Here is a 19,240-nt window from a genome sequence, read left to right as displayed (position 1 = left end):
ATCTCTCCCGAGTAAACAGATCCCGGAGTCCAGGACAAACACGGAAAGCCATTTCCCAAAGGATTCCCTCGGGCTTGACCCAGCTTCCCTTGGAAACACGGTTTAGGAGTGGATACCGCTGCGGGTGTGTGTGTGTGTGTGTTTGGGGGGGGGGGAGGGAGAAACAGGGAAGGAAAGCTATGTTGCAATGGAATTAGGAGCGACAACCAAGTGGCTTACCCGGCGTCCAAGGCAGAGCCGCTCCTCTACGCCCCGCAGCCCCTGCTTTCCTCCGCTCCTCCAGCGCACTCGGCTCCTACCTCCGTTCCCCCTTTCCTAAAGAAAGACGCCTTTCGCCTCCTTGGATTGGCTCGCGGCGTCCTACTCCAGCTTCTTCGAGGCTAAAAGGAGAGAGAGAGAGAGAGAGAGAGAGAGGAGTGGAGAGCCAAGAGGCGTGGCCTTTCGCCCGGTGCCGGCGACAGAGTCTCGCCTTCTACGCATGTGCGCCTTTCCCCCCCCCACTTTTTGGAAAAACTGTTTTGCGCTTGCGTGCTCGGGAGAACCTCTGGCCCGGAGACCGTGTGAGTGATGGGGGTTGGGAGAGAAGAGAACGGGGGGGGGCTCGTTTCGGGGTGGGAGCGGCTCCCTGTTTTCCTTGCGGCTGCGAGCTGGAGGACCGGAATAACTTAAGATTAGGACGGGGCTTCATGCTACCGATGGAAAAGAACGTTAGGCCGTGCGGGGCGGTCGTATTATACAGATTCTTGTTGAGGGCAAGCCCACGAGTTTGTGCGAGGCTCACTTCTAAGCCCCCAGCAAATGATTTTAAGCATTTGCACAGCCTTATTCTCGAGAAGGCCTCCTTTGCACCGCAACCTTGAATGCTAGCTAACTCGGGCGTGGAAAATCCGGACGATCAGCTTGAATAGAATTGCAGCCTTTGGGTGCGATTTTAAGTAACTTACTTACTTACTTACAAATATGGCTGTTGCATTTTATAGGACATCGCTCGCGCGGAAGTATCTTTACGATTTCGAATGTTAAACCTTCCAAGACTGGGATCTTGTCTTTGTTTGCTGAGCGATAAGTCCCGGGATCAGCAGAATTTCGAAATAAGATTACATACGTAGATGGCATTAAGCCCATTAAATTCAGGAGTAGTATTAAACCAGCTCAGGCTTGAGGGTCTCCCTTCGGTCGGTGTTCGGAATTACAGCAATGTCTCTCCTTTACTGAAAACAAAGTCCTCCGGGTTTCATGGAGGTTTCTCCCAAATGTGTAGAGGAAATTTGCAGATCGGGTAAAAAGTAATAATGCTTTATTTTAAAATCTGGAATTTGGAGAACTAGAGAGCATAGGCAACTCTCTCTTTATCCCGATACACTTTCTGCCTTGGCTGGAGGGTGTCTTTTTTCTTCTTCTTTGAAGACCTTAATGTAGTTCCAGTTCTCAGGCTTGAAGTTGTTGCAAGCCTAATCTGGATCCTGTAGCAAGCACATTTTAGTGCCTGCTTTCGCTCTGGGGTGACCTATTACCCATTTTGAAAAAAAGATTTGCAAAAGAAGATGGATGAGAAACTTTCCCTCCTTCTTCCTGGTCCAAGATTGTAATTTTGGCACCCATGACCAATGATTTTATCAGAAAGGCTACAAAGAGAATAGGGCAGCAAGTGACAATTATACTTGGATTGCCAAGAGTATTTATTTATTTATTTATTTATTAAATTTATATGCCGCCCTTCTCCCTGAGGACTCAGGGCGGCTCACAACAATAACAATTAAAAAACATAGAGTAAAAAATTTAAGAGAGAATTAAACATTAAATACGAAATTATAAAACAATTTAACCCAGTAAAAGTCTAATTAAAAATCGTAGTCAGTCCAGGCCCGCTTGTTCGAACAGCCAGGTGTTCAGGTCGCGGTGGAAGGACCGAAGGTCAGGGGCCATCTGCAGCTCCGGAGGCAACTCATTCCAGTAACTTAGTTCCAAATAGTAACTTTGGAAGGGTACGTGGTTAAAAATTCCAAAACCAGTCTGAATATCTAGCTGACCTTGCGATGAACCATAATAATGAAAAATAAAAAGATCAATAATTAAAAATAATAAATTAAAAAGAAAAAACCTCATGGGGAAGCTTCTGTGTTCCTATGTAACTCTTCCAGTTGCTCACTTGATTTCTCGTCTAAGGAAATGGGTAGCAAAGTTTAACTAGTGTTTTTAGGCTATTATTTGATGATGTTGAAATAAGGGAGCAGTACTCTTTAGATCAGTTCAGCCAGGGACAACTAAAGATGGCTTTGTTCATGAGTTGGCTTGATATTAGGGCAATGTCAGGTGGCCAAGGAGGAAATGGATGTTGTGGAGAAATGCAGGTGGGGGAGGGCCTTTAAGTGACATGCTTAAGGGAGTTATGAGAACCCCATCCAATGAGCTGATAGAACAGAGAGGCAGTGATTATGAAGCCTTGCTACATGACTGGTCATTTTGTACCCAAACCTCCCCTTACCCCTGAAGAATACTTCAAACTTTGCTGGCATCCAGAGGTATTATTTTATCTCAAACAATTCTAGGTTAAAAATAATATTTGGTCTTGGTTGCCTGGATCTAAAGCTGAGATTGTGGCTTGGCAGAAGCCTTCAGTGCTTCTAGAGGAGAGATCAGAATGAGCCAGAGCCTTGAAAAGTTGTCTGTCTGAAAGATAATTTCTCACTCTGCAATTTGAGGAAGCAATTTGGTTGCATGTTGTTGTTGCTGCTGCAGAACAAATTGATAGCTTGGATTAATTTTAAGTTAATGTTTCTTAAGTGTTATCCAAGGGAACTGCCAGCAGAGGCTCTTCACTTTGACCTGGAAACCATCTCTCTTGCCACATTGCTGTGCTATCTGCTGTGCATGTGAATACTGGTTCAGCATTTGCAGGGTACAGTCCTAGATTTATAAACACAAGATGTATGTTTCTGTCTGAAATTTCAGTTGTTTGTGTGATAGTCTAGACCGGGGGTAGGCAACCTTGGCTCTTGGTGGCTTAGGAATTCTGGGAGTTGAAGTCCACGAGTCAAAAAAGCCAAGGTTGCCTACCCCTGCTCTAGGCAGTTGTGCTTTTGATTGCATCATATGCCACAGGACTGTGTAGCACAGACGTGTCAAACACAAGGCCCGGGGGCCAGATCCGGCCCGCAAAGTGGTTTCATGTGGCCCGCGAAGCCATCCTGGAAACAGTGAGGGAACGGCCCCCACTGCCTTGGCCCTGGCCCAGAAACCCTCCTTCTGCCAGAGACCCTCAGATCTGTCCCACTCCTGCCCAGGCCCCCATAGGCACCCTTGATGCGAACAATGTAGAGCTGGCCACGCCCACCCAGTAGGCCATATGCACTCTAGCCACGCCCACCCAGTAGGCCACACCCACCCTGGTCATACCCACCTGGCCCCCTGAGGGCAATGATCAGGACACGGGCGGTCTTGTCGATATTACCTGGGAGGAGTTTGATTCTGTGACTCCGGAGGAAGTGGACAGGATTATGGGGAGGCTGAGCTCCACCACATGTTTATTGGACCCGTGCCCTTCCTGGCTGGTTTATGCAGCCCGGGAGAGGACGCGCAGCTGGTTCCAGGCAGTTATATCGGCTTCTTTGAGTGAGGGCTGCTTCCCTGCCGTCTTGAAAGAGGCGGTGGTGAGGCCTCTCCTCAAGAAGCCTGCCTTGGACCCAACTGTATTGAACAACTTTCGTCCGGTCTCCAACCTTCGCTTCCTTGTGAAGGTTGTTGAGAGTGTGGTGGCGCATCAGCTCCCTCTGGTCCTGGATGAAGCGGATTATCTAGACCCGTACCAATCGGGTTTCAGGCCCGGGTACAGCACGGAGACGGCATTGGTTGTGCTGGTGAATGATCTCTGGAGGGCCCGGGACAGGGGACATTCCTCTGTTCTAGTCCTATTAGACCTCTCAGCGGCTTTCGATACCATCGACCATGGTATCTTGCTGCGGCGTCTCAGGGGATTGGGAGTGGGAGGCACGGTTTTACAGTGGTTCTCCTCCTATCTCCAGGGACGCTCGCAGTCGGTGCTGACAGGAGGGCAGAGGTCGACCGCGAGGTCTCTCGTTTGTGGAGTTCCTCAGGGGTCGGTCCTCTCGCCTCTCCTGTTCAACATCTATATGAAACCGCTGGGTGAGATCATTCGTGGCTTTGGAGTTGGGTATCATCAGTATGCTGATGATACCCAGCTTTTTCTTTCGACCCCAAACCACCCCAGTGATGCCCTCGACGTGATGTCCCGTTGCCTGGAGGCGGTCCGGGTCTGGATGGGGAGGAACAGACTTCAACTCAACCCCGACAAGACTGAGTGGCTTTGCATACCTTCATCCCGGGTTTATTCGGATATTCCATCTCTTTCTATGGGGGGTGAATTATTACCACCTGTAGATAGGGCTCGCAACTTGGGAGTCCTCCTAGATTCACGTCTTACTTTGGAAGACCACATAGTGGCTGTGACTAGGGGGGCTTTCGCCCAGGTCCGCCGGGTGCGCCAGTTGCGGCCCTATCTAAGCCGGGATGATTTATGCACGGTCACTCATGCGCTCGTGACCTCTCGTCTGGACTACTGCAACGCTCTCTACATGGGGCTGCCCTTGAAGACCACCCGGAGGCTCCAACTGGTACAGAATGCAGCCACGAGAGTTGTGTTGGGAGTCTTCCGATACTCCCATGTTACACCTCTGCTCCGTGAGCTGCATTGGTTGCCAGTTGTCTTCCGGGTGAGATTCAAGGTACTAGTAATGGTATTTAAAGCCCTACATGGCAGGGGTCCGGAGTACCTCAGGGAACACCTGCTGCCGGCATCAATCTCCCTGCGCCCTGTGCGTTCCCACAGAGAGGGTCTCCTCAGGGTGCCACCGATCAGACAATGTTGATTGGTGGCCCCCAGGGGGAGATCCTTCTCTGTGGGCGCTCCGGAACTATGGAATCAGTTACCGGTAGAGCTCCGGATGGCGCCCGATCTTCGCTCCTTTCGTCGCGATCTGAAGACGTTTTTGTTTGTACAAGCCGGCCTAGCCTGATGGGGGATTGGTGGGGTTTTTTATTCTTGTATTCTTAATATTGTATCTTTGGGGTTTTATAATTGTAACATATCAATTGGTTTAAAATCGGGCAATTATTTAATTTCCTTTTAATATTTGTAACTTTGTATTTTATTCTTGCCCTGTGAACTGCCCTGAGTCCTCAGGGAGAAGGGCAGTATAGAAATATTATTAAATAAATAAATAAGTAAATAAATAAATAAACTGCAATGCTGATGCGGCCCTCAATGAAATTGAGTTTGACACCCCTGGTGTAGCACATCAGATCTGAAGAGACAAGAGGGCATTGTGTGGCATCTGTCCACAATTCCTTAAAGCAGCTGAGTCTTATCCCAGGATCTCAGAACAACCTTCCACAGCTGCAGCATAATCTCAGGGAAAGGTGCACTTTATTTTAAGTTTGTATTCTTCAAACTTGGCAGCTCTGTGTGTCATCTCCCAGAATTCCCCATTCAGCTGGCTTCCCTTTGAATCCAAAGGGCCTCTATGGAATCTGGTATATGCAATTATATTTCTTCAAAGATGGTAAGTTGTTTGATCATCCTGTGCAGGCTTTTGTCAGCTGCAGTAGGGATTTCCTCCCCCTCCCCCAAGTGTTTCTTAATTCTATTCCAGGGGAGGATTTAGGAATGTGGAAAGGAAATAGCGAATCAACAAAAACTCTTTCCTAGGTTTTGCTAGATCAAAGATTCTCAGTGGAGAACACAAACTGATTTATTAATTAGGGCTGTTTCAAAAACATTTGTATAAATTCAGTCAATAAGCTTTCCGGTCAGTTAAAAATGTTTCACTGAATAAATGAGTAGCATATTAAAACTATGAAAGCACTTAGTGAAGCTAGATGGGACTGGTGCCTTTTTAGAAGAGATTGTGTATTGTGTCCTCTGAGACAATGCGCTCTAATACTTGTGCACATCGTTAATAAGCAAATATGGACTATTCAGGAAGATTTTTTTTTATTTTTTATTTTTTTAAATTCCATTTGCCGTATATCCCGCCCTTCTCCGAAGACTCAGGGCGGCTTACAAGCTTAGCATTTAATAACAAGTGCCTATGTTATTTCTTTAATAAGTGGTCATTTTCTTTGGAAATATGACCCGAGGCTATACAGGTAATCCTCGACTTACAACAGTTCATTTAGTGACTAAGGGCATTAGAAAACTGATATGATCATTTTTCACACTTATGACCGATGCTGCATTCCCATGGTCATGTGATCAAAATTCAGATGCTTGGCAACTAACTCGTATTTATGATGGTTGCAGGATCCCAGGATCATGTGATCACTTTTTGTGACCTTTTGATAAGCAAAGTCAATTGGGAAGCCAGATTCATTTAACAATGGAGTTACTGACTTTAATAACTGCAGTGATTCACTTAACAACTAAGATGAAAAATGTCATAAAATGGGGCAAAACTCGCTTAATAAATGTCTCACTTAGAAACAGAAATTTTGGGCTCAATTGTGGTCATAAGTTGAGAACTGCCTGTATTCATACTTACGTCAAACTTACGTCAAGGAATCCCCTTTGGATGGTGGACCTTGTACTTTGTCATTGGTCTCTTGTGTGTCCAGATACACACTCATCATATACATATATTCGTATGATTTGAATTGTGTATAAATAATTAACAGTTCACTTCTCTTTTCCCTCACTAGCACATAATGAAAACAGTAGAAGAGAAGATAAAAACAAAAAATAAGTGTTATCTTGTCACATACTGTGTATGTTACAAAATTAAACTGCATTTATCAACATTTACAAAATCAACATCAACTCTGATGTAGCCCAGATATTAACCTGTCTGGATAAAACTGACTCTCTTCTCCCACCACTTTCAAACAGATTTTTTTGTGGCATTTATCGCTGTTAACAATACATCTGAGATTAATGAGATTTGCAGTCTTTTATTTCAGTCAGTGAATTAAAGTTGGTTTCAAGTACTGATTTTATTTTTTCATTGTCGGTGTGATTGACTAACTTGCAACCAGATTGCAAATAGATGCAAAGAAATTTAATGGACTGTGGTTCTGTTTCCATTTATAATATATTTCAGGGCAGTATAGGTAAGGTTGCTAGAAACTTAATGGAGAGACAATTGAATTTTAACTTACATTATTTTCAGTTTAATTACACATTACTTGGCTATATAAAATAATTCATTGATTTAATATAATTATAATGCAGAATATTTGCTCATCAGTTTTTCAGAGCAAATTATTGTGCACTCTTATATTCTAAAAAAAGCATGCATAAGACTAGCAATTAGAAACAGTTATTACATTGGTCAGAACATAACATGCATGCATTCTTCAAAACATCTGAGCTGCATCCTTTGCATTGTGAAATGGTATGAATGATTGTGAAACAGGAAGTATCCATCTTGCCCAGTATCCTTAATATGTTAAAAAAGGTTTGTTCGATGATTCTCAAGAAACAACTTGAAGCACACACACAACAAACTGAAAGCAGTGTATCTAATATTTGTGATCAGATCTGCCACATTTCCATTTAATATATTTAAAGTTTAAGATGCAACAGTTATTAAAACTTATATTTAAAAAACTGGTATGTTCTGAAATCATATTTCTTTGCCCGTGAAATCCTAAGGAAGATTTGAAAGCTAAAGAACATTTATTGAATTTGATCTAATTAGCTTCAGTAATCCAAGAAATTTGATGTACTTCTTCCACTCAGGTTTATGGCCATTTTTGACTCCCTTCCTCATGCTTACATTCAACTTGAATTTTTGGCAGCTTAATTAGGTCAATTCATAATTATTACCTCCCCAATATATAGAGATTGTGATAGGTTGGAATTTTTTTTTTGGTGAGGAAAACTTAAAACAGGAAAGACTGTTTTGACACTTGTATAAAACTTTTAACGTGAGTCACTTTTCCTGTAAATTTCATCCAATTCTGATTAGACTGTAGTATTTCAAAAGGGGTAGACACAGATTTGGAATTGTGAACCAAGATTTTGATGGGCATTGGGATAAGCACTGAGATGATATTTTATTTATTTTATTTTATTATATTTATATACCGCCCTTTCCCTGAGGACTCAGGGCGGTTTACAGGGAATTAAAAATCAAAACATACAAAAGTTAAAACCAGTTAAAAAATATTAAATTTTATTTTTCCAAACTAGGTTCTTTCCAGAACTTAATGTCAGTGCATACATAGGGAATTTCTCAGTGTAGATGGATTTTTTAAATTACATTTACTTTTCATTGTGGGCTTCAGACCTTCCTCCAAACAGCTTGGACTGGAAATAGTTCATCTAACAAACAATCATCCAAAATCTCTGTTCAAACAGTCTTTTATGGGGAAGGTCACAATGACAACACAATAATTCCCATGAGTTCTCCGCTTCTCAATGAAACACCTCTACACAGGCAATTATGGTGGCAACATTAATTATCTTACACTCTTACTTTATAAGGGACTGAACAGGTGAGGCCAGTTCTATCTGTTCACTGCTTAGGTAACTATTAGTCATCCTGTCTGTGAGAAAGAAATCTCATGAAGGCAACCATTCTCTTGCGTGGGATAGAGAAGATCTATGAAATATTCTGGAGGAAGGTGTTCTTTAGGTGACTTAACTTGATACTTACATGGTGTAGCAGTGCTTCTCAAACTTTTTTCCTTCAGTATCCAAAACTCCTTATCACAAAAGTTCTTATTTAAATGTCCCTGTTGGGATTTGGTGATGATTTGTATATCATAACCCTCCAAAAACCCCACTTGTACTTAAGGTTGGGTAATTTACCCAAGTTTGGGAAGTGCTGTAATATATCAGTCCATATTCTCATGGGCTTTTGAGAATCTTGGTGCAAGCTTTCAGAAACTCCTCAGTTGAGAAAAGTGAGGTGCTTCAAATTCTTGTGAGATGTTTGAGAGGAAGCATAAAATATTATGGTTCCAGAGCAGTTGGTACATTAAAAAGGTAAGGTAATTGCACATTCTTACTTTTTCATGTCAAGATAAAAATATTTTTAGAAAGATCTCAGCAGGAGAGTAAACTAATACAAATTAGTCTTTGTGCCACTGTGTTCATCTACATAATTTGGAGGACTCTAAGGCTTTGTTAGTTGGAAACCAGCTTTCAAAAATTGTTCTATTGCCTTGCATGAAGCCTGCATGAAATCACTGAGGATTTTTAAAGCTATATTTAATAGAGTGATATTGTAACATTGGCTTCTGTTGGCAGGTTGCCCCCCAGGAACAAAAGGATTTCCAGTGTGGTTTTGTTATTTACAAACTACACTGGGACGTAATTGGGGGACCAGGTTTTTTTTTTCCTGAGCAACTGACAGATGCTTGCAAAGATAATATGAATATGGAAGTGAGGAGACCTTGCAGAAAGGCTTAATAGTTGGAGGAGATTTTGTCTACATTTGTTGAGTCTTTGCTAATCTTGCAGTTTTACTCCCAAACTGGCCTACTTCACAATCTGGCTGTGACAGTCCTGTTTTAAATGAGTTGTGGATTTTGCAGGTAAGGAAAGGATTGATCCCTCCATCTTCCCTGTAGGTTTTGCTTCCCCAAATTTGCCTTGAGGAATGAACATATATTTGAAAACCCAAAGCAGTTTTAAAAATATCTATTCTCATTCTTAGATAAAGTCATTCTTTCCATTCTTTGTGCAGTTTAGTTTGAATTCAGAGTGGATTTGTACCCAAATAATTCCTAACAAACAAGGGAATGAGATAAATTTAACAATTCTTGAGTCAGAATGTTCAGATGATTTCCTTTTGTGCTGATGTAAATGGCTGATTATAAGAGATTAAGTAACTGCAATTATGGCTTAACATTAGAAAATAATTGTGTGTTTGATGTTTCTGTTCATGATTATGCTACTAGTAATAAGAATGGTCTTGTGTCAAAACTCACTTTTCAACATATCAGCTTTATACTTGGAATACAAATTAGTTCTTGGTGTAACAGTTATTTTTGATCAATGGATATGATTAAAAAAAATGAAATGTCAAGGCTTGCCTGAAATAAAATGGTTTATTATTATATAAATAACAAAGAATTGCAGATATCCCTTTTCTTGCCTATCTTATGCTCTTTCTGTAATCTTTAGAGGAGAGTCTCCATGTAACAGCCAGTCATAAATTATCAGTTTGAAAAAAACTTTACATTTGGAGAAGTACAGAAGAAATTACAATCAAGGAGCATGTCCTCTTCCAAATGCCCTTGATCCATTTACTCATTTAAACCTTAAAACCAGGTTAACCCAGCAGAATTGCTATGTCCACATACTATGCTATGCCCCAATAGATAAAACCATATTATATACAGCAGGTGATTTCCTGCAACATTTCATCTTAGTCAGCATGTGGTGCAAATCAACATGTGGCACAATCACATGTTGAGGGATGAAAAGACAAAAGAAGAAATATTTATATTTTTTAAAAGGAAGCAATAACCCCTAATTTTGTGCACAGGTAATTTTTGTTTATAAATTGCATTGAAAGTGGTTCTTAAGTATCCAGGGTCTTTGAAAACATGGCACAGGATGAAAAATTTAAATTGGATCAGGATTAAATTTTAATCCTAATTTCTGAGACTATGTTAATTTTAGATAATAGATCTTTGCTGGGTATTTTAAAGTTATTTTACAGCAATTTAAAGCATGTTGACATCTCTTAAAAACCATTACATATTTTTTGAAATTGTTCAATTTTAAAATAAAGAGGGAAAAACTAACAAGAACTAATAATTAATATAAAAATAGACAAAAAGAAAAAAGTAAAGAATGAAAAGAAGGCCAAAGCTGAAAGTGCAGATAAATACTATATGATAGGACTTAGATAGAGAGGCATTTCCCACCACACAGAATTTGGGGTGTCTGAAATGCTTCAGAAATTTCCTGACAGAACAATTAATCTCTGGAATAACCTGCCTCCAGAAGTTTTGGATGCTTCAACACTGGAAGTTTTTAAGAAGAGACTGGACAGCCATTTGTCTGAAATGGTATAGGGCAGGGGTGTCAAACTCAATTTCATTGAGGGCCGTATCAGCATTGCGGTTGCCCTCAGGGGGCCAGGTGGGTGTGGCCAGGGTGGGTGTGGCCTACTGGGTGGGCGTGGCTAAAGTGCATATGGCCTACTGGGTGGGCGTGGCCAGCTCTGCATCGTTCGCATCAAGGGTGCCTATGGGGGCCTGGGCAGGAGTGGGACAGATCTGAGGGTCTCTGGCAGAAGGAGGGTCTCTGGGCCAGGGCCAAGGCAGTGGGGGCCGTTCCCTCACTGTTTCCAGGATGGCTTCACGGGCCACATGAAACCACTTCGTGGGTCGGATCTGGCCCCCGGGCCTTGTGTTTGACATGTCTGGTATAGGGTCTCCTGCCTGAGCCGGGGGTTGGACTAGAAGACCCCCAAGGTACCTTCCAACTCTGGTATTCTGCTATTCTAATCATCATATCCATATATCATAATTTCATTTTTTTCTGTTTCAGGCAGAAAGTCCAGAAGGGGTTTCTCATTGGAGTTAAAATTAATGTTTTTTCTCTAATCAAAGCTGTCAGTTTCACCATCTCAGCCAGCTCCTACAACTTTCGCCCTCCATTCTTCCATTTGTAAGTAATGTCAGATCTTTCCACCTCTGTGCATACAAACATTTTGCTGAAGAAACAAGGTACTATGAGGGTTTCCCCCCTGCCCCCAGCTATTTATCCATCAGTCCCAAAAGAAGTATCTCGGGTTTCTATTTTATATTGGTCTTTAAAATCTTCTGCATTAATTTGAATCCTTTTTTTTTTAGCTTTTTTACAGGTCTACCAGGCATGATTAAAAAGATCCCCTCTTGTTGTTCACATTTCCAACTTACATTTAAAGTACCTTTACACATTTGAGACAATTTTTCCAGTAATAAATATCACTGGTCCATCTTTTCATAAAAAATATCTTTACAATTATAATGTGTGAATTTCAATCCTTTCATCCATGTATTCTCCCATTGTTCCATCTGTATATTATATCCAAAGTGTTTACCCTGCTTTATCATAGGGGAGGGGGCAAAAAAGAAGAACAATCTGATTTAATTGTAATTACCGGTAAGAAAATAAACTCTCAGAAGCCAAACATACACTTCTGATGCAAAAAAGGAAGCAAAGCAGAAAAAAAATTATTCTAATAGGGAAATGATAATTTTCAATTTCACTGTAATAATTCAGTGTTTTTAAAAATGAATTGTACATGATCTATAGAGAATGCTATTACTTAGCCTTGTATCTTCTTGATACAAGGCTTGTCTGGTTTATTTTGTACCATTTTGTCATGAAGCTTTGTATTCCAGAATTCCAGTTGGAAAAGACTTAATCACTGAACAGAAAAAGAGTAACCTGTATATTATTGGAATGCAGATAGTGGTGAAGCAGATTGCCTATTTACTTGATTTACATTTTTTTAAGGTAAATGTTCCACCAGTGTGGAATTGTGAGATGAGCAGCTGCCTAAAATATATAAATAAAGCAAATAAATATGCAAATATTTCCCCTTGATTGCTAAAAACACTTTCTAAGTAGGTAATTTTGATGCAGAAGATCTTGTTCTATGCATCTGAAAAATGTTGGTAATTCTGTCGTATCTTATGAATCTACCAGACACTCCAGCATTCACAACACACATGTACGCATACATACCATAAATTTAGTCTTAAATGACATCAGTATTTTGGGGGTGGCTTAAAAATTAGATAGATAATCTTCCTGATAGGTATTGTACATTGTATTTGGAAGCTAGGAAAATAATAAAGATTCCATAAAGTATAAAAAATAAGTGCCTAGGGTAAAAAATAGTATGGTAGTAATGCAAATGTAGCTGAGTTATTAAATAAACTTAGTACAGTATATTCACAGGACTTACATTAAAGGAGCTGATCAGAATGGGAATAATTGTGTTATTTTTTTAAAAAAAATCTATATTCATAAAATTGATTTCTATTCCAGAAGTATCATTGGGTGATTTTTATTTGGTGGCTTTTAAAATTTTTATTAAGCCTCTAAATTGCTGATTAGACATCTCATATCACTAATCCATTGGAAATAAAGCAGTTAAACAAATGTGCCTTTAGTTTTGGTACCAAATAAGCTTTTAAAATTCTGCAACTCACACTTTTTTAAAAAAAAAAATTGCTCACACTAGAGTCTCTGAAAAAATAGTAAATAACAAGGAGATGGGTATCTCTGTCCGGTCTTCGAATTTTTAAAAATCTTGTTTCTTTTATAGCTGTCAAACCAGCAGTTTAGAATCCACTGGAGACCATCAGAGTAGAAAATGCTGTGCTAAATGACTATGCTCCTCCACAATTAGCAGCTAACAACCAGCAATTGTGAAAGCAGAAGGTTATTTTGACAGTGAGGATCTGTGCCCTTGAAGAAAGCAGCCCTGCAGTGTGTTTCCCCCCCCCAAGTACAGTACCATTGTGTTATGTGTAACTGCTTTTCATTAATTCTGCTGTATTTATTTCTTTTGGGGGACAGTATGGGGCTGTTGTGACTTAACAGTACGATGCAGGCATCAGGTCTTTCAAGGGAATAATAGAATGAAAAATTCTGGTTTTCCCTAAGACTTCGCTCTATAATAAAAATTAACCTTTTTTCGTTTGTTCTTTTTTTTTACCTAGGTTTCTTACCGGAATCCCGATGGTTCCTTTGTATCGGTACCTGGGATTGGCTCTTCCCCAGTTAAGCAGAGCAACAAATACACGAAATTTCAGGTATTTATTTTATTATATTTATGCCCTGTCTTTTCTCCAAAGTGTTTGTGACCATTTACTTATATGTGGTGACCCTTCATTTTATTCTTGTCCTTATCCTGTGAAATAGATTGGATTGCGAGAAAGTGATTGGCTCACTTGGTGGGTAGGAGGGGACTGGAATGTGGGCCTTTTTACAGACTCTTCCCCAGGGATTTAACCCTGTACAGGTAGTCCTCGACTTAAAACAATTTGTAGTGACTGTCAAAACGGCACGGAAAAAAAGTGAGTAATGACTGTTTTTCAGAGTTACAACGGTTGCAAGCATTCCCGTGGTCATGTGATCAGAATTCAGCTGCTTGGCAACTGGCATGTATTTATGACGGTTACAGTGTGCCAAAGTCATCGACTTTTGCAACCTTCTGACAAGCAAAGTTAAGGGAGAAGCCAGATTCACTTAACAGCCGTCTTACTAACTTAACAACTACAGTGACTCACTTAACAACTGTGGCAAGCATGGAACCTTCTGGAAGGACGTAAAATGGGGCAAAATTTCTTTAGCAGCTATCTTGCTTAGCAACAGAAATTTTGGGCTCAACTCAACCACTATGTATTTGGGAGCTTGCTTAAAGCAGAAGCTTTCAGGCACACTTCTTAACTGCCCATCTTCCTCCTAGAACACACTTGGCTTTTGAAGCACAGTAGATGGTACTTTAATTTCTTTAATCCATGATCGATGCAGTAAGCTTTATGTTCCAAAAGACTCGTTAGATTTGGATAGGTAGAGGTATGTGCGCTTCCCCCTTTATCATTATGTTGCTACTCTACAAGTATGGGGGCAATATTTGTGCAAAATACTTGACGTTCAAGAGGGAATGAAGACCCTTGACATTTGTGATTCATCCATTGTGTAATGAATAACTTGGTGGAGTGAGAGAAGCCATGAGAGAAAGGCTAGCTGTTCTTCAACTTTTGGAGTGATCCTTGAAAACTAAAAAGGAGAAAGGGCCTTGGAGGCCCTGAAGCCAGTTAAGTGTCTTCTGCAAAGGTCAGTATTTTGCAAGATGCAGTTCATAGGAAACATATTTTTTAAACCAATAACTCACCTAGAATATTCTTCAGAGTGAAAATATAAAATGGTTTGGTTCTATTTTGAGTGGCTTCATATTGCTATTGCTACTTTGTCTGTTTGGCATCTCCATATTCAAAGCCAGATCCAGAACATCAGAAGGTTCCACGCTGCTTATGGTCTCACATCACACTAACTTATGTTTGGTTTGATTTTGACGTGGTGGGAACTGTGAATTCAAGAGTTACAGTTTGTCAAACATGTTGTATAACCTTAGTGTGAATCAGGCTACTAGGGCTTACTCAACAAAGTGACCAAAACAGAGCATGCCATTATAAGATGGGAAAGTCAGCTGTGACCAACTAACCTGAACCTGGCTTCTCCAGATTGTGATTTCTAGAGTATCTAGCCAACATGGTCTTTGGCTGAAAAAGTCCAGTGGGAGTAATCTTTGTTATAGATATGCAGTAGAAATTGAGACTTAAAAGGAATAGCTGAAGATACATAATGTTGGACCAGCTTTCTTGGAAGTTTAGTTTTGCGTTATTTTTCAGTACAGATAGTCTTCAACTTAAAACCATTTGTTTAGTGACCTTTTAGTTTACAACGGCACTGAAAAAAGTGACTTATGACCGTTTTTCACATTTATAACCGTTGCAGCATCCCTAAGGTCATGTGATCAAAATTGGGATGGTCTTAGCAACTGGTATGTATTTATGATGGTTGCAGTGTCCTGGGATCCTGATGAACACACTTTTGACACGCAAAGTCAAAGGGGAAGCCAGATTCACTTAACAACAGTGGAAAATAAAATGGGGCAGGCTCACTTAGCAACTGTCTTGCTTAGCAATGGAAATGTCGGGCTTTATTGTGGTTTACTGTCCAGGACTACCTGTAGTATGCAATCACAGTGAAAGATCCTGAGACATACAAATCAATGGAGCTGTGCAGTACCTTGGAAAAAGACGCACCTGCAGAGCGGCTGCTAATAACTCCTGAAACCAAGTGCCTTTTTTTATGGGATCACACGGCAGTAACAGAAAGCAGCTACACCATCTCAGAGAAAAGACTGGGCTGCTTTGCTTTGAGGAGTTGCTGACTGGTGCCCTTGTGCGCTTGGAAATAGCTGTTGCCCTTTGAATTCAAAGAGCTGCCCTTCGTGCACAGAGTTGCATTGAAGATTCCTCACATAGCAATCACTCCATGAGGAAAAACAGAATATGAATATGTTTTAAACAGTAGTTATTAGTATTACTGTTAGTAGTTATTCTAAAGTCTATTAGGATTAAAATGTGTGTCTTGCATAGCTAGAGTTCTTCTAAAAAATAAAAATAAAATCAAGTGATTTACTTTGTAAAAGAAGTGCACCATTACATAAATCAATTGTAAGAGACAGAACCCTGAACTCATTTGTTAAAACTCAAAAAAATGTGTATCACTTTTTAATTATGGGTACAAGTACTGTAAAAATGAGTCAGTGACTCACAGTTTGCCTTTTCTCTCATAAAAGTACAGCTATCATGACTGTATAGTAAGTATATTGTCTATTTAGAAGTAAAGTCCCATTGCTTTGAAGTGGGGGTACTGCATGCTAAGTGTTGGTAGGATTGCAACTTGATTCCTTTGGCCAGATCCCTTCTGTTTAACTCTTTAATGCTAATAAACGGGTGGAGGTGAGTGTGGGGTAGCAAAGAACAAGCCAGGAAAGCCTGACAAATAAAATATTTAATCAGTGTTAGGTTTCTGTGTGAGAATCAACCTTCATAATGGAATGGGTGGTTTCTTTCTTCATCTCTCACTCTCCATATATATGCATATGTGGATATATGCATCCATCCCCCCATCCCATATATCTATATATCTATATCTATATATCTATATCTATCTGTGTGTGTGTGTGTATCATCACACAAGCAATAATCCATGTCGTTACAACACAAAAGACTAATGGGCACACAGCCAACACCTCAGCCACACAGGATGTTACAAAACAGCCGACTAATCCACAAACAATAACCCATCAACCAATCAACATGTAACACAGCCAACCAACCCGCTTACAGCAACAAAGCCAGCACCCCACACACCCCCACCAATATTTATAGAGAGACGGCAGCTCTGATCACACTTTGCTTGCACAAGCACGAAGCCAAAGACACCAGCCTGAAGATGACAAGTGGGACCTTGTTGAAACGTCGCCAAGACACTATCAATCTTACACGGGAAAAGACCCGAATACTCCCAAGACCTACACATATACATATACATATACATACATACATACATACATACAGTATATACATACATACATACATACATATAGTTAAAGTGGTAGCATGCTTCTCTAACATCTTTTTATATGTTTACTTTCATTCCCTCATTGTTTATATTGTTGGTTTAACGTTCTGGCATAGTATTGTTTTTATCCTGAAGGAGATTACCTCGATGCAAGTTTCTCAACTTGTTGCCTTCCAACTATATTGAATGACATCCCACCCCCAGATTTCCCCAAAACTATGGCCAGCATTTGGAGGGCACAAGGTTGGAGAGAAAAGAGAACCCTGTACTTTAAATGGATCCTGAAGTGACCTTGGTTTATTTAACGTTCCCGGGAGATCTATTGAGACTTCTCTCTTCTCTTTTATCAGCCTCAGCAATGTGTGCAGTTATATCCAGAAGCTGACTCGTGTGCGAGTGGTTGATAACAGCGCCTTGGGAAACACACCATATCACCGGCCTCCAAAATGTATCCACGTCTACACCAAAAATGGAGTGGGCAAAGTGGGTGACCGAATTCTTCTGGCTATCAAAGGGGAAAAGAAAAAGGCATTAATTGTCGGGTGCAAGTTTCCTGGGCCTCGCATGTCTCCTCGGTTTGATTCTAACAACGTGGTTCTCATCGAAGATAATGGGAACCCAGTCGGGACACGGATCAAAACTCCCATACCTTCTCTGTTGAGAAAAAAAAGAGAATTCTCCAAAGTGTTGGCCATTGCCACAGACTTTGTATGATCACCAGGGGAGACACTATGTGAAAAACAAAAGGGATGTTGTGGGACTGTCCCTTGAGTTGTGTTTTCTCTTTTCTTTCCCAGAATTGAGGAAGAAGTGTTTGAAAAAAAGAAGGAAGAAGATGGGAGGGGGGAGTGCTAAGACATCTTTGAGGAAATACACTTTCCATTATTTTGGGTAACTTGTTCTTCTTGAACTAGTTTAATTAAAGATAAAGTACTAAATAACTGTTTTGTATGTTTTATGTTTTTGAAAGAGGTGGAGAAGGCTGAAAGGGTGGGAGGGCTATTAAGAGGGTCAAAAGAATCATCTGTTCTTTTCTGTTAATCTCCAGTTATTTGGGGGTTATTTCTTTCACAATTTTTTTTCTGTTAAAACAGTCTGTGCATTGTTCATATTCCAACCAGCAATAACTTTATAAGTAAATTCCAGCATGGTTTTATGCTATTGATAAAGAGAAATAAAAAGGAAATGGCAAATAAAGTATGTCATAAGTAATATTATTATTCCCGCTTCCTTCCCTTTCTGACTTTCTTAGAAAATACCTTGCTTTACTCTTACAACGAGGGTTTCCCACTATGTTATTTTTTTTCTGTCACGTTTTCTGCTTTTGCATTTTCATAATTTGTCTTCCCTTGTTGTTTTACAAATACTTTCTGTGTGCTGAACTAAACCCATGATTTGGGATTTCACTAACCGATATGAAGGACCCAAGTCATTCTATTAATCAATGGGTTAAACATTATTCAGAGTTGAGAATAATGTACGTTTAGTTAACGTACATGCATAAAATTTCTATCTTATCTTTCCCTCAGGAGCTCAAGGTAGCAAACATAGCATACCCTCCTCCCATTTCCTCACAACTTTCGTGTGAGATAGATAGGGCAGAGATTCAGTGAGCGACTCAAAGCCCCTCAGTGAATTGCTGTGGCTGAGGGGGCCCTGAAGTTGGTTCTTCTAGAACAGGGGTGTCAAACTGCCGGCCTATGGGCCGGATGCGTCATCCGGAAGCCGCACCCACCCCATTGCCGGCAATGGCAAAACTCTCCCGATACGTTCCGCGACGTCACATGATGTTGCGAGTTTGACATGACTGTTCTAGATTCTAGTGCAGCACCTACATCACATTGTCATTTAGGGGTGGTAATTTAAATAAATAGTGTTAGCAAGAAAATTTTATTTATTTATTTATTTATTTTTGGGACTTATATGCCGCCCTATCTCCCGAAGGACTCAGGGCGGCTAACAACAATAAAAACAACAATACAAAAGTTAAGAGAAATTAAATAAACAGCCCCAAAATAAATTAACTAAACAATTAAAAATTAAAACATTTTAAAAACCCGTCGTCAATCCAGGTCAGCCTGATGAAAAAGGAAAGTTTTGAGGTTGCAG

The 19,240-nt window shown here is 40.4% G+C and overlaps 2 protein-coding genes across 9 annotated transcripts in view; one reads left to right on the top strand and one right to left on the bottom strand.

Moving 5' to 3' along the window:
* Positions 1-394, bottom strand: part of TMEM63B (transmembrane protein 63B) — a 96,674-nt gene extending 96,280 nt beyond the window's left edge. For all 5 annotated transcript variants that reach the window (XR_014490780.1, XR_014490781.1, XR_014490782.1 and 2 more), the window contains exon 1: positions 220-394. The gene's annotated coding sequence lies outside the window, so the exon portion shown is untranslated. The remainder of the gene's footprint in view (positions 1-219) is intronic.
* Positions 395-541: 147 nt separating this feature from the next.
* MRPL14 (mitochondrial ribosomal protein L14) lies at positions 542-18,328 on the top strand. 4 transcript variants are annotated; one of them, XM_083379173.1, is made up of 4 exons: positions 542-560; positions 11,525-11,644; positions 13,693-13,785; positions 17,482-18,328. In XM_083379173.1, exons 3-4 carry the CDS (start codon positions 13,712-13,714, stop codon positions 17,843-17,845), a joined length of 438 nt encoding a protein of 145 aa, XP_083235299.1. In that variant the 5' UTR covers positions 542-560; positions 11,525-11,644; positions 13,693-13,711; the 3' UTR covers positions 17,846-18,328. The 4 variants fall into 4 exon arrangements, with proteins under 4 accessions (XP_083235299.1, XP_083235300.1, XP_083235301.1 ...); XM_083379174.1 differs by having other exon boundaries at positions 543-560; positions 11,529-11,644; XM_083379175.1 differs by lacking the exons at positions 542-560; positions 11,525-11,644 and adding an exon at positions 11,680-12,478.
* The last annotated feature ends 912 nt before the right edge of the window (positions 18,329-19,240 follow it).

The sequence above is a fragment of the Vipera ursinii genome (genome assembly GCF_947247035.1).
Source record: "Vipera ursinii genome assembly, chromosome: 1".
Classification (NCBI taxonomy): domain Eukaryota; kingdom Metazoa; phylum Chordata; class Lepidosauria; order Squamata; family Viperidae; genus Vipera; species Vipera ursinii.
Note: the sequence above shows the minus strand (reverse complement) of the source record. Positions and strands in the feature narration are given on the sequence as shown.

Bases quoted from the DNA above. Each gene is read 5' to 3' on its own strand.
- MRPL14 (XM_083379173.1), top strand. From the start codon at position 13,712: ATGGTTCCTTTGTATCGGTACCTGGGATTGGCTCTTCCCCAGTTAAGC. The intron at 13,786-17,481 runs GTATTTATTTTA...CTCTTTTATCAG, and splicing joins ACAAATACACGAAATTTCAG to CCTCAGCAATGTGTGCAGTT.